The following is a 14,126-nucleotide window of genomic DNA, read 5'->3' on the forward strand; positions in this document are numbered from 1 at the left end:
ATCCTGCAGACTTCAAAGAGGTAGGTGTGTTTAAGTTTGTAGCATAGAGCAGGTGACATATGCACACCTTCCTATACAGCTAATCCCTTTGTATAGGCATCCATAGTATTCTGTTGTACTGTAGGCTTACAAGCTATCAAATGAGCAGTGAGCACGGCAGTATTAAACTACCAACAGAGATGTGATTTAATTTGCTTTACAGAATATAAGAACACATATTGTGGAAACCACAAACAATCAGGCAATCAAATCTTTCTAGTTATCTGTTTCTTGTGCACGGAGAATCTCACTGCAGCTATTACTATAAAACGTTCCCTAAGTACATAAAGGCTCTAATCGTTAAGATTTTTATTACCAGCCACCCATACAGAGCCGCAAATTGCCTTGTTTCAGATTTATTATGTATTACTCCAGAAATTCTATAAAGATCAAAAGAACTGATTACAATGTTGACCTTTGCATTAACTCATCTGAATTTAAATTCAAGTGTTTGATTTGGGAAAATAAGTCCATTTATCATAGGTCTGCTACTGAGGGGATTGGGCAGCCCTGATTGGGAGTGCTGAAAACAAATTCATTTATTGAACGTGGGCTTGAAAATTGTTTGTAGGACAAGAGAAACAAAAGTTTGACGTGTTATTCTGGTGTGTCGAGGGAACAGTGTAGCAGTTGCCCTTTTTAAAACATCTAGTGGTCAATCTGTTTCAATATTGCATGTGAAGATGCAGGGTATTAATAATTAAGACAAGTACACATAGTTTTCAAGAGGCAAATCATCATTAGGCTTAACATCAAGTATCTTTTTTAGATGTTAGAAAAAGTACGGTAGTACAGTATAAAGGTTACAGCTGAAAGATGTGGTAGAAAGGAATTGGCACTGTGAAGTAGTGGAAATATTTTTTCCATCATATAATATTACTGTTGCCCATATACATAATATAGTGATAAATAAAATATAGGATAAGTTCTCTTATCCTGACACATTCACCAAAAATGTAACTTATAGAAAGGCAAAAGAGAAAAATTAAGATTTTTTTTCCCAACTAAAACTAATTATTAATTGCTTAAAATGCTCATTTCAGGATCCAGAGGCCGGGGGGGGGGGGATGTTAATTATTTTAAATGCACTCAGTTTCATTTGCCAAGTATAAACACTATCAATGAAAAATATTGACAACACTCAAACAGATACCATATTGAAAAAAGTAGAAAATTCAGAGACTATGAGTAAAATGTTGAAGGACCCACTATGTATTCCTTCAACATAATTTTGTGAAGTGCTTGTCTTTTAAGTTAATAAATGAAGAAACTCATTTGCTGTCAAATTATTCTGTCCATTACATTTTCTAAATTTCAGGTCTTAAAACTGAAATTATTTCTTAAAAGTTTAATGATGCCATCCTTCTTCCTTGTTTTTCAAAATCTTGGCTCAACTCTTTCATTAGTGCCCAAAGTGAGTGCAAAACATATGCTGTACAGTAATAGTGCTTGTATTCACTCTGGGTACACTTCTATTACGTATTGTTATTTATTGTCAATATTTTATTTTCTTATTTGTTTCTCCCGTCTTTTTTTCCATGTATTTTTTCCCATTGAGATAGTTTAGATTGTAAATGGAAATAAGGGCCCTTTGTGTGTCTTTGTGGAGAGGAGTTCTTACACTATTTTCACAAATTCTTGAGTACCAACTTGTGAAAAAATAATATTTATGTTTGGTTCTAAAGATGAGCAATTCCAAAAAGTTATCCATAAAGTCTGAAAGTGGCTTTTTCCTCTGCATTTCTTTTTCCTCTTAAAGAGTATGAAGTAGAAAGACTTTGAATAAAACATCTCTATGACATACACATACGCGCATACACACACACAGAAAATCTTATTGGTGTTTGTAGATGTGACAGGTCAGATGTCTGTCAGTAGTGAGGTACTAGTACATGGCAAGACAGCATGTTTGCTGGGTACTCTGTCATGCTATTCTGTCCATGAACAATTTAATGAAAAGGAGAAGCAGGTGGAATCCGAATCTGATTTCTAGTGTGAAATAAGCTTGCCTTGTTGCATGGTTTATGGTGATTTAGAACTGTCAAGGCACTTTCAACAGCTGGTAAGATGGACAGGTTTTACTAAAGCTGAGCCACATTCTAACTGAAGGAGCTGCATGAAATGTTTTTAACGTAGTACTATTTGGGGAATTTAGTAATTTCTATAAGATATTGTATTGCTGTTAAGTCTCGATGTTTTGACAGAAGAGCATAATACTAGTAATATATATTTCATTTTATTTTTGAAAAAAATCAAATCTGGATATTTCAGATTCTGCATGCATGACCATTCATTGGCTGCAAATGTGCTTGCTATTTCTTACTTGCAAAATCCCAAATATTCCCATGACATTTAACTACACTAGATTAGGGCCAATTTAAAATTTCACAGCACATGTGACAGACCACAGTTACCAATATTCTCAAACAGATATGCTGCTACTTTAAAAAAAAAATACACATCATCATCTTGATACTTTTTAGATAAATCTGTCCTGAAGTTTAACATATCTTCTTGCTTAAGGATATGTAACTACTTTCAGCTTGAGGAACACGTCTAGTGTTTGCATTCATGTTAAGGACAGCATTGCTGGAATTTTAACAGATAAAATGGATGCTGAAAATAACTGGAAGGCTTAAAGCACCTATTTTATCCTTTTTGTAAAGGATAAAAAAGAGTTTGGACTCTTAAGGACACAAAATGGATGTAGAAGGGCTGCACATTTTGTATCCTGATTGTGAAAGCATTATTGATTGAATTGGCTAAGTAGTGACATTATGAACAATGGGCTTTGGACTTTACCCTAAACTCACATTTAAGTAAGTTCTATTAAAGAACCATTTTGAACTGGCAGGAAACTATCCAGCAGAGAAAGAATAGTACATTAAACAGAAAATGATGCCTCTAATATGATATACAAAGAAGATGCTACATTTATCTTCATTGAACTATATTTTAAATACAGAGCTACTACTGAAATATAACTGCTAGCTAAGAGAGAATGATTAGCTTCTCATCCATAACTTGAATGTTGTCTTAAAGCCTAATGGTAGCAGGTAATAATGTGATTTAGATGAAAAGACAAATAATATTATGTCAATGAATATATAATTCTCCCCAATTTAGCAGCAACTCAGAATTAACCCAAAGATATTTTTTCAAGAGGCAACTGGTCTTTCTTGTTAATAATAATAATAATTGCTGAGCTATTAACCAGCCTCAAAGGCTGTGAATCTCACTAAAGATTAACCAATAATAATAATAATAATAATTTTATTTATTTAATATTTTTATTTATGTTCTTCTTTGAAAACATTTCACTTCTTATCCAAAAAGCTTCTTGGATGAGAAGCAAAACATCGTCAAAGAAAAACAAAGTCCAGTTACTTCTTGAAAAAGCACCTGTGGGACAGCCATGACCTGGATGGCTGAGAATCTCCATAGACAACTCAGAGTTTAAGATATTGAAAATTCCTTTAGAACAAGATTATGATCCCTTTGTTCTTGCAAAAGGAAATCCTTGGCCTTCAATAACCAAGTACTTCAAAAAGTGGTTAGGGACAATGCAAAAATGTTATATCAATGATATAAAGAATACCGAATAGGGCTAGTAAGTAGCTACTTGATTTAGTTATTTTCATATAAAAGCAATTCATTTCTTCTACCGTACATGGACCAGTTGTTATAGAAAGATTAAGCAATCTAACTCTTTTCATAAAACAATAAAATCAACTTTGAGTTACTTATAAAGTAATATAAAGTAATAAAGGTGGAATCGAAAATATCTTTTTAAATAAACTGTCACATCATAGGTTGATGTGAAGCTTTTTAGTATTTTTTTAAATAGAAGGTAATAGTATAATTCTGCTTTGGAACTTAATTTGGGGGTCTTTATTCATTATTACCAAGGGCTAGAAAGCTTTCCTCATGTATAGTGGATAATATATTTTTCCTAACATACATATAATTGTAAACTATTGATGAATTAAATAGAATTAATAATTCAAAAATTATTGGACACCCTTCTGTTTAGTCTAATCCCCCCCCAGAAGTAATCCCTGTTAAGTATTTAAGGCTTCATGTACAGCAAATGTATTTTTAAATAGGTTCCAATGAAACCTGTATGATTTGCTTCCATGTAACATTGTTAAAATCAGATTGTAAACATTCAGCATTATTTAATGTTTCTAAGTCATCTAATACATTTATTTTTGTATGTCTTATACCACTTTTTTAAAAAAAAATATGATAGAAAGGTTTTTATAAGCAATCCCTTACCTAGAGCTCTCCTTTTGTGTGGTATATATTTCATGCTAATAATCAAGGATTACTGTGGGTCAGCATGTCATATCCCAGTGGTGTCTAGTGAGATGGAAGGTTATCTTATATGTCAGCTAGATAACCCTGTGAACAATTTTGAGCAGTCAAGATAATGGGACTGAATTCTGAAGCAAAGTAGAACTCTAAAATAAGGCCAGAAATATCCCAGAATACCATGCTATATGTCTGCAAAATAATATTTCTTACAACTACAGTCACCTTTTGCCATCATTAGTCATTTAGGTCTGACAACATTCTCCCTAATAGGGTACAATTAAGGGAATGGTAGAATCAAGTGCATAATCCCATAGTAAACAAGAGAACAAATCTTAAATCCTGACAATGTTTACTTAAATCTAATTTCCATTAAAAATAAATAGATTTTATTATTAATAGATTATATTATTTATTAATAGATAATTTCAAAGAATATATATTTAGAAGTAAAATAGTTATATGATACAATTATATGATAAAATATTACATTGAAGGTGTATCCTCCATGTATGAAGTTTTACATTACAGGGCAAAATTGACAAGATTTTTCACAGGTGTGCATTGATGTAAAAAAATTGCTATATGTAATCAGAAGTGTTACCCCTAAATAATTATTCCTTTGCTAACATACCTTATTGATTAGATCCTTCAATAAATATTAATAAATATCTTGCAACACCTTAAAATCTGTCGGGTATTATGTTTTAATACCCGACAGTTATGTGGACTATAATTTATTTCATCAAATACAACTGAGTATTACCCTTATTTGACAAGCATAATACAAGGTTATAATTACTTGGCATTGGTCATCTAATGGTGGCCTGGAATTATTTTATATTGGCATCAACTGTACCTGCTTCCAGGTGTTTCTTAATTAAAACTTACTTTATTAATACAATAAGACAGAGGCATTCAATATATTCTCTCCTGAAATAAAACATGCACACGCAGATTTGTTTGAGTTGAATTGTCCATGGATTAGACTTTTTCTTTTTCTTAGTTTTTTGTACATAGGACTTTCCTCTTAAGTGCAAAAAACACACAGTAATGCACTACAGCGGGGGTGTCAAACTCAAGGCCTGGGGGTTGGATCCGGCCCCTGGGGTGCTTAGATCTGGCCCATGGCGCCACCTTGGAAACAGCAAAGGACCAGCCCACTGTGCCTCTGCCAATGAAAACTGAGCTCAGAAGGGCTGCATGCATCCCTCCTGAGCTCTGTTTTCACTGGCAGAGGGCTGCAGGAGGCCATCACAGCCGAAAACAGAGCTTGTTTTTGCTGGCAGAGTGCTCGGGCCACTACAGGTGTCCCCGACACAAGTGATGTTGAGCTGGCCACGCCCACCCTGGCCACACTCATTCCGTCCCCACATGATCAAACACAACCCTGATGCGTCCCTCAATGAAATCGAGTTTGACATCCCTGCACTACAGCATTTAAAATAAATGGGAATTTTGAACGTCATTTTACTTCAACATTTTTTATTATAAAAAAAGTGTCGATCAAGCAGGGATTCAGCCCAAAAGCTCATCACTGCTTGATTGCTTATTGCAATTATGAAAAGTAAGAAATGGTAAGACTAGATGTATAAAAGATTAGATTCAAGTTGTTTCCTGAGCTTGCTTTGTTTGCTTTGTAAGTGTAATAGCGACACCCAAGAAAACAAAAGTTGAATAATTGACTGCCATCTCCCTGCTTTATCATCAGAACTAATTTATATTTACATGTCTCTTCTTTGGGAAAAAAAAATAGAAAATGTACTTTGCATTTCCTCTTTGTACTTCTATATAAATGATCTTGTCCATGCCTTAGTGTTATAGAAAGAGATTACATACAGAACATCGATAGCATCTTGAAATGAATAAACTTTGTAGGGTGATAAATGAAACAAAAGGTATTTCTCTTCAGCTATTCAGAAAGTGCTATCATAATAATAGATGACAAGGTGACTTATGTAGCCCTTGGTCAGCCAGTAGAGGCCACTCACTGCGTGCTACATAAAGCTGGACACTGATTTGGCAATATATTTTTCCTGCTTTATGTCTCTATATACTCACTCTAAACATAGTACAATTACCTCGTCTGAGCCTGCCAACATCTTTCTAACTTTTTGTTGTTGTTGTTCTTCGCAGCAAGATTTTACTCTAACAGAATAAACTGAGCAGGATTGTTTAATCACAGCTTCCATATTCTTTCTGTATGGCAGCTTTCTAGGAGTGTGTAAAATACATTTGGCCATTTGCATTTTATGCATAACATTATTCTGAATATTTTTAAAATTAATAGAATTTGTGCTTCTTAACCAAACATATTTTTTCTGCATTTTCACCTATCCCAAGGGGATATTTTAAAGAATGATTCATTTAAAATTGTCTGACTAATGACTGTATATTTTGAAATCAGCATATATTTTTGCCCACATACAAGTAGTCTTCGACTTATTCCATTCATTGAATCGTTCATTTAGTGACCATTCAAAATTACAGTGGCACTGAAAAAGGTGACTTATGACAATTTTTCACATTTATGACTGTTGTAACATCCCCATGGTCACGTGATTAAAACTCAGATGCTTAGTGACTGGCATCTATTTATGATGGTTGCAGTGATCACCTTCTGTGACCTTCTGACAAGTAAAGTCAATGGGAAAGCCAGATTCACTTAACAACCATGATACTAGGTTAATATCTGCAGTGATTCACTTAACAACTGTGGCAAGAAAGGTCATAAAATGGGACAAAACTCACTTAACACTCTTGCTTAGTAATGGAAATTTTGGACTCTATTATAGTTGTAAATTGAAGTCTGCCTGTATCTAAATTTTCCAGAATGCAGATTTTGAAACTGCAATTTCTTCCAAACATATATCTTCTCCACCTACACATCCATAAATCTACCACAACCACTCAGTTTTTACAACTTCTGGGAGCATCTAGAATAACTTCTTACATGTTCAACACAAGACTGCACTGAATCTTTATTCCCTTCCCAAGTGGAACAAAACTGTTAGGAATAAATACAAGCAAAAGAAAAGCTTCTCCCTCCCTACCCTAAAATATTTTTGATATGTGAAAAATAATCTGAACAGCATTCAGTTATTGACTGCATAAAACATGCTTTTGTTTTGTGTACATTGTGTTGGTCTGTAAATTGTGTTTTGTTTGGAGTTCATATTTTCCTTATCCCTTCCAATATATCTAAATGACTTTTCATGGAATTTCCACATTTATTAAATTATGGATTATGTAGCAAGCTGGGGGCTTAGAAACATTTTTCTATAAGTATGGCTAGAGGTAAACAACCATTTTTAGATCAGAAAATAGCTTCTGCTTCTGTCAACACATTGTTTATTTTCTCCATGAGATAAAAAGTTCAGTTTTCTGATATTTGTACCAAGATAAAGTCAGTAAACAAGATTAATATAGTGTGGAAAAGGTTGTCAGCAGCCCTGGCAAAGGAAATAAGTTGCCTGTACACAGAACATACTGTAAACTGAATAAAAGTGTCAGGTCCACCATGAGATAATGTGATCATGAACCTCTAACAAAGCATGACATAGGCACAGTCGGCTTTTCTTATAGCCACAGTGTAGAAAATGGATTACTATATTCCAGGGATACCCACTGGAATAGCATGAAAACCTCATTTTGAGTTTAATGCAGGATGTAACTCAAGAGCTGCACCAAATGTTTACCTGCAATGTTAAAATAACTGTCAAACTGTTAATGTTATAAACAGTCAATCATATCAGTTAGAATGTTTTTTGTATCATTGATACTTCAAACCCATCCTGAAATATATTTGTATGTTTTTCCTTCTTTGCTTACTGAAATTTAACATTTCAGGAAGTAACCACAATTTGTCACATTTTTAAAGAAAAAAATAGACATGCTGTTACATTATGTCTGGATGCCTCTGTTCTGTGCCAGACACTAGACTGCATAAACATTTCATTATCAAAAATTGATAAATTGTACCCTTCGTAATTCTCGGGATGGAAAATATTAGAGGTTGCTCTTGCTCTTGTTTATACCAGTTCAAAATCCAATTGTCTACTGCCCCTGGTAGATGGGCAGACATCACTGGAAACTGTCAATGAGGCAGTTACAACTCTACATCAGGCATGAGGAACTCCATCCCATAGCTGTCCTTTTCAGGCTCTTGTCTCCAAGCTCAACCTCCTGTTCACATAGAGAAAGGGGATCATTTTGATACCAAGTCTTGGATATAGTTTGGTCTGGGAAGTTTGCTAACTGTGCATATATATTGCCATGGGAACTTTGCTAACTTTTGGTCATAATTTTGACATTTTCCAAGCATGCATTTGACCTACCACTGATCACATTTATTAGCCTACATTTTTATCCTGTATTTCAATCTTGAATAAATCCCTGCTCTGTACCATTTTATGGATTGTTTATATCCTATGTAGAAGTGAAGTTATTAAAAATTGAAACAGCACAAGGACTTTATTGATTATATTTTTAGTGTCATTGGGGTGCATTCTAATTTCACATTACTTACTTAGTTACCCCTATATCTCCTTACTTTTAAAATAATGTAAGCTAAGCTATGAAAGGTTAATTGATGGTTATGAATTGAGTAGTGCATCTCTAAGAGCCACTATGTGCTCTCTTCATTCTGGAATCTTGGGTAGCAGAAAAAGCTTAATTATAAATAACCCTTGTGGTTTTCTATTCCCATTACTGCTATACAATGCAATATTTTCTGCCCATCCTTTCAATGTGCATTGATAATTCCGATAATCTCTTCAAAATAATGTAGAAATAGAGCAGATTGGAATAGCCTTGCTGGAATATACTATGGACTGGATCTGCTCAGGATATCTAATTATTCAAAGAAGCTTGGGTATACAAAACCGGTATCTCTACAATCAGCATCTGTAATATCTTAGTATTTCAAAATAAATATTTTTCAAGCTGTAAATACTTTTATATTTCTATACACAACTTATAATACTTGTGATTCTTTTAGATTACTACCACAGGCTCATGCAGTAACAAAAAAGCTGTGCTTTTATCCCAGGAATTCCATCACCATGAGTAAGTGTCCATATTATTTTTTCATTTTTTTTTTTAGTTTCCTTTGCATATCTCCTGGTTTTAATTATATATTAAATTTCATCCTAATTGTCCAGTCAAATCTTAGAATTCTGGCCATATGAATGCTGTTCTTTCCAATATTTTTGTGGGGAAAATATGTGCTAATTTTAAAACAGCTCAATTCCTTGAGTGATTGTTGTATTTTTCCATCCTAGAATCAAAATGTTACCTGAAGATAAAGGAAGCACAGTATATTATCTAGCTTGGATCTGTCCAGAACTACTTTCTTATTTCTTTGCTTTTGCATTGGGATAAAAGGAGAGTAACTGAGAGAAGTGCACAAGTGCTTTGAAACATTTTACAAAGCTTTTTGTGACACATTTAAAACTAGCAAATTGATTGTGGGATAAGTTTCCAAGTATTAGAATCCCCTGAAACAAATATTGGAGGGAAATTAAATGCAAAATTACCAAATATAACAATTAAATAAAACAATTGATTTGAGAGTGATGATGATACTGTGTCTTGATATCATTTAAGTCACTGAAAATTGTAGCAATTTAAAAAAGCAACTTAGTGATACTAAAATTAATGCTTCTTAAAAATTTCCCCTCTTGCTAAAGCTCTGATTATCTCAAGTAACAAAGCTGATTGAGTTGGGAAGGGAAAATAATACACGCTTTTCATTTTAAACTGGTGTAGTTCTCAAAGTATTCTATAACACAAAGAATAGCCATGATATTACAATGGAGTGTATTGTAGAAACACTGAAGATGCAGTTCTATGTACATGAATTGTACTGAATATCATTGAAATCTATGGCTTTAATTCTGATTAAATTTTCTCTAAATGATGTGTGCAAATGTATTAAATTCAAAATGCTAATAATATATGTAAATATTTCTTATTAGCCATCAACATTTCTGAAAAGTTTTTCCAGTTACACTGGTTAAATCTGACATTTCTGTAGCCCAAACATAGAGAAAGGTTGTATGATGTATTATGTAAAGAATTGCAGAATGGCATGCTGCTGTTTAATGTATATTCACTTGCTTAAACAGTAGTAACCTGAGGAATGAGATACATTGCTATGAAAACTGTTACAGACCTTGAGCGTTCTGTAAAATATCCTATTTAAATAAATCATAGCCAAAGGCTACTTTTTTCTGGTGGACAATAAAATACCCAAGAGCACGCACAGGCTGGTCATATGACAGCTCATGCTTCAGTTAGCTGTGTTACTAACCCCCTTTTTCCCCTTTCCCATAGCCATTGGTTTAGCCCTGCGGCTAGAAAGGAACATAGCCAGGTAAGAACCACTTTGATCAAGAACATTTTATTTTATATATTTGAAGGAATTTAACTGTCACTTGTCTGGAGGAATAGGGACACCCGTTTGTAAAAGAAGGAGCAAAATCTCCTGATTTTGTATTGAAAATGACTGACTGAAGATATTTAGCAGCAAATAGCTCATTATGAAAGCCTCCTGGGTATGACAGGGTAGAGCTGGCAATTATCAGCAGTTCCTTTTGCTCAAAGAATGTTTCAATCAAGTGTGCAAGTGGATATGTGCTCCCGTGAGAAATAATTCAAAGAGCAATGTAGGGGAAACGGCCATGTGTATTATCTCCAGATCTATCAGCTCCACCTCAACTTTTACACACTGAGAATTCTTCCTGTGCTCACAAAACCTGAATGGTCATGCTAAAAAAGAAGCCTGTAGAAAATTGCATTTAATTTCAGGCTGCTTCAGTATGCATGGCAACACATATATTATCAAGTCACTATGAAAAGACTTCAAGTCTCTAAAACTGATAATGAATGAAATGCTTATCATGGAATAGATAGGAAAAGGAGTGGCAGGGATGTTTCAGGGAAGATAAGGGAATCTTTCCTGATCATAGTGTTCCACAGCTGCAACAGAGTCGAATGTATAAAATAATTGTCATAAGTATATTAAAAAGATTTTGTTTCCTCAGTCATAGATTTAAAATTATTATAGACTGTCTCTCAAATCAGAAAACTGAAACAAGAGTGGGAAATAATTTTGCAAATATATTTTAAGACTAATTACTATCTGCAGCAGCAGCTCCCTATCACCTGTGAATCCTTCTATGCATTGCTGCTATCCTTAACCATAACGATATCTCACTTCTTCCATTGATATGGACTGAAAAGAGCTCCATACAAAAATTTCTCTATGATAAGTGAGGGGGCAATGAAATGTAACTTTCAATACAGTATATGTAAATATAAAGCGATGCATTATAAAGCTAAGAATCCAAGCTTTCATATATTCAGACTCATACAGTCTGAACTGACAATTATTGACCTGGAAACTTTGAGTCATGGTGAATAGATAACTATATGAAAATATTGATCAAGATGCAGCAGCTGTGAAAAATGTGATAGGAATAATTAGTAGGTCTCTCTGAACCATTCAGAGGGATGTTTTACAAAACTATCAAAGTCTCTTTCCAAATCCACTGCTCACATTATTTCATTCTCTGAAATTCATGTTCCATTTTTTTGAACGTGTCTTTTGTTCCTCTCTGGCAACTGCCATCATTTTCTTGTTATTGTTTTTACAATCTGAAAGTCTGTTAATTATTTTTTAGAAAACGGTTAATAAAGTGCAGAATTAAATACAATTAAGTATTTGCTATAATTTCCCTTTCCCAATTGGCTCTTCAATTCATCTTCCTTAAAATAATATTTTGAGACTCATCTTTCTGTTAGTGAATAATCATAATGGTGGCCATAGTTCATTGTTTAGATGCATATTTTTTTAGAAAAACAAATTAACCTATGAGAATTATCTTTGACTGCAAACATTTTTGCCTTATTTGAAAGACGAAATTAAGAGCAATTCTAAATAGTCTGGTTGTTACAACAATGATAATTTAACAAATCCTGCTTAATTTGGCTATTCCTACTGTTAGAAACAGATTAGGAAAGCTGAGAATGCCAGATTCAAGTCATTTTAAGTTAGCCAATTCTGTTGAAGATGTCAAGAAAAAGAATGCAGGAATTGATAGCTCATGGTAAAGCCATAATTAATTCTAAGGGAAAAAATGTGGGGTAAAGAATGAGCACCATAGTAAAGCCATTCCTGCAGTAGTGTCTCTTTTGCTCTCTCTCTCTCTCTCTCTCTGTCTCTCTCTCTCTGTCTCTCTCTCTCTCTCTCTCTCTCTCTCTCTCTGTCTCTCCTTTTTTTGCTCTTTTACTCTTAGGAAGTAGGAATTTCTTTTGAGAAACAAAAGGGTTAGGGAAAATATTAGTAAACTTCAAATGTTGGTTTTAATTTCAGCCAGACCCACAAAAGCTTTCTTTATGGTCTTCAAGGAAATATTACCCAACTTAAAGTTTGCTGTACTATCTGGTCACAACAACAGAGTAGGTAGGAATTGCTGTGGGAATGGATAACTTAGTATTATGTCACCACAGTCATAGGTGCATGGAAGTAAAATAAAAACTGATCTTAAGGTTTCGGTATATTGCCTGCTATAAGATTATTAATCTCATTGAAGAAAACACAAAAGCATAATAAAGCTAAGACATATATACTTCTAAACATTTAAACTTTGTTTTTCATATAAATTCTGAATGTCTTATGTAGCTTCAACTATTACGAGATAACCGATCAGAAAGAGGACACAAGAAGAACAATTCAGTGAAAACAGCCAGCAGGTAAGTTTACAATACGGTGTAGTTTATAATTTACATTCTAATTAAACCACAAGCTAATATTTTACCTAGTTGGATAACTGGTAAATCATACAGTGAAATGCAATGACTATCTTTGCCTCTGACTGCTTAAAATGAAGGCACAGGTAACACTGAATATAATCTTTGTGATACATGACTCAGAGAAGGAAGTTGATACACATATAATAACAAATAAAATAAATATTTGTTTCTCTTCTTCTTTTTTGCATGTTTTCTATTTCTTTGTGCTATCTTATTTATCTCCATAGCATATTTAGGGACAATAAAGCTTACACTCCTTTTATTATTGCACTATGTCAAATAGGACAGCAATACAGCCTTTTAAAACACAATTGTCTTTAAAATGAACCTTGTTCTACCATGAATTAAATAGCAATTCCTCTGTTTATCACATATTTTTCACAAGCATTACAAGTGCAACCTACTACCATTGTTTCGTTCACAATATTAGAAATGAGAGTTACAGTGTGAATCAAAGGATTGATAGAAATATTAAGACTTGGATTTCATGGCCAGTGAATCCATTACTAAAATAGCACAGTTGGTTTTTTTACCCAAAAAATTGATCTCTTGAGGATCTGAAAATTGCTCAAATCGGCAGGTTGAGTGATACTAAAGGAAAATGTAGAATTAAAATCAATAAACTATTTGGTGGGGAGGTGTTTATTTATTTAAACATAATTCGTATTTACTCATGTTCTTCTTTATCACATACAGCCTTGTTGAGCTTTAGACTATGATTTTCATATACAATGTCAGTTATATTTGTATATTTATACTAGCTTCTATTTTGATACTCTATAATCACTAAGGGTGCTGAAAAATAAAAGTTGGGACTAAAGAGAACAAAAACTTTTTCCCATCAGGTTTGTGGAAATCTCTTTTAAAAAGAAAGATTGTTCATTGTCTCTTGATAATTCAGATGAATATGGTTTTATAACAGAAAAGTAACAAATTCAGTATAATTAAAGTGATTC

General features: G+C 33.5%; 1 protein-coding gene across 5 annotated transcripts in view; it reads left to right on the forward strand.

Annotated features, from left to right (window-relative positions):
- GPATCH2 (G-patch domain containing 2) overlaps positions 1–14,126 on the forward strand; it is a 94,958-nt gene that overhangs the window by 49,676 nt on the left and 31,156 nt on the right. For all 5 annotated transcript variants that reach the window (XM_034427833.2, XM_034427832.3, XM_034427835.3 and 2 more), the window contains exons 6-8: positions 9,353–9,420; positions 10,690–10,729; positions 13,040–13,110. In XM_034427833.2, coding sequence (XP_034283724.1) covers positions 9,353–9,420; positions 10,690–10,729; positions 13,040–13,110 — 179 coding nt within the window. The remainder of the gene's footprint in view (positions 1–9,352; positions 9,421–10,689; positions 10,730–13,039; positions 13,111–14,126) is intronic.

Source organism: Pantherophis guttatus, chromosome 1 (genome assembly GCF_059756535.1).
Source record: "Pantherophis guttatus breed Tessera chromosome 1, ASM5975653v1, whole genome shotgun sequence".
In the NCBI taxonomy this organism is placed as follows: Eukaryota; Metazoa; Chordata; class Lepidosauria; order Squamata; family Colubridae; genus Pantherophis; species Pantherophis guttatus.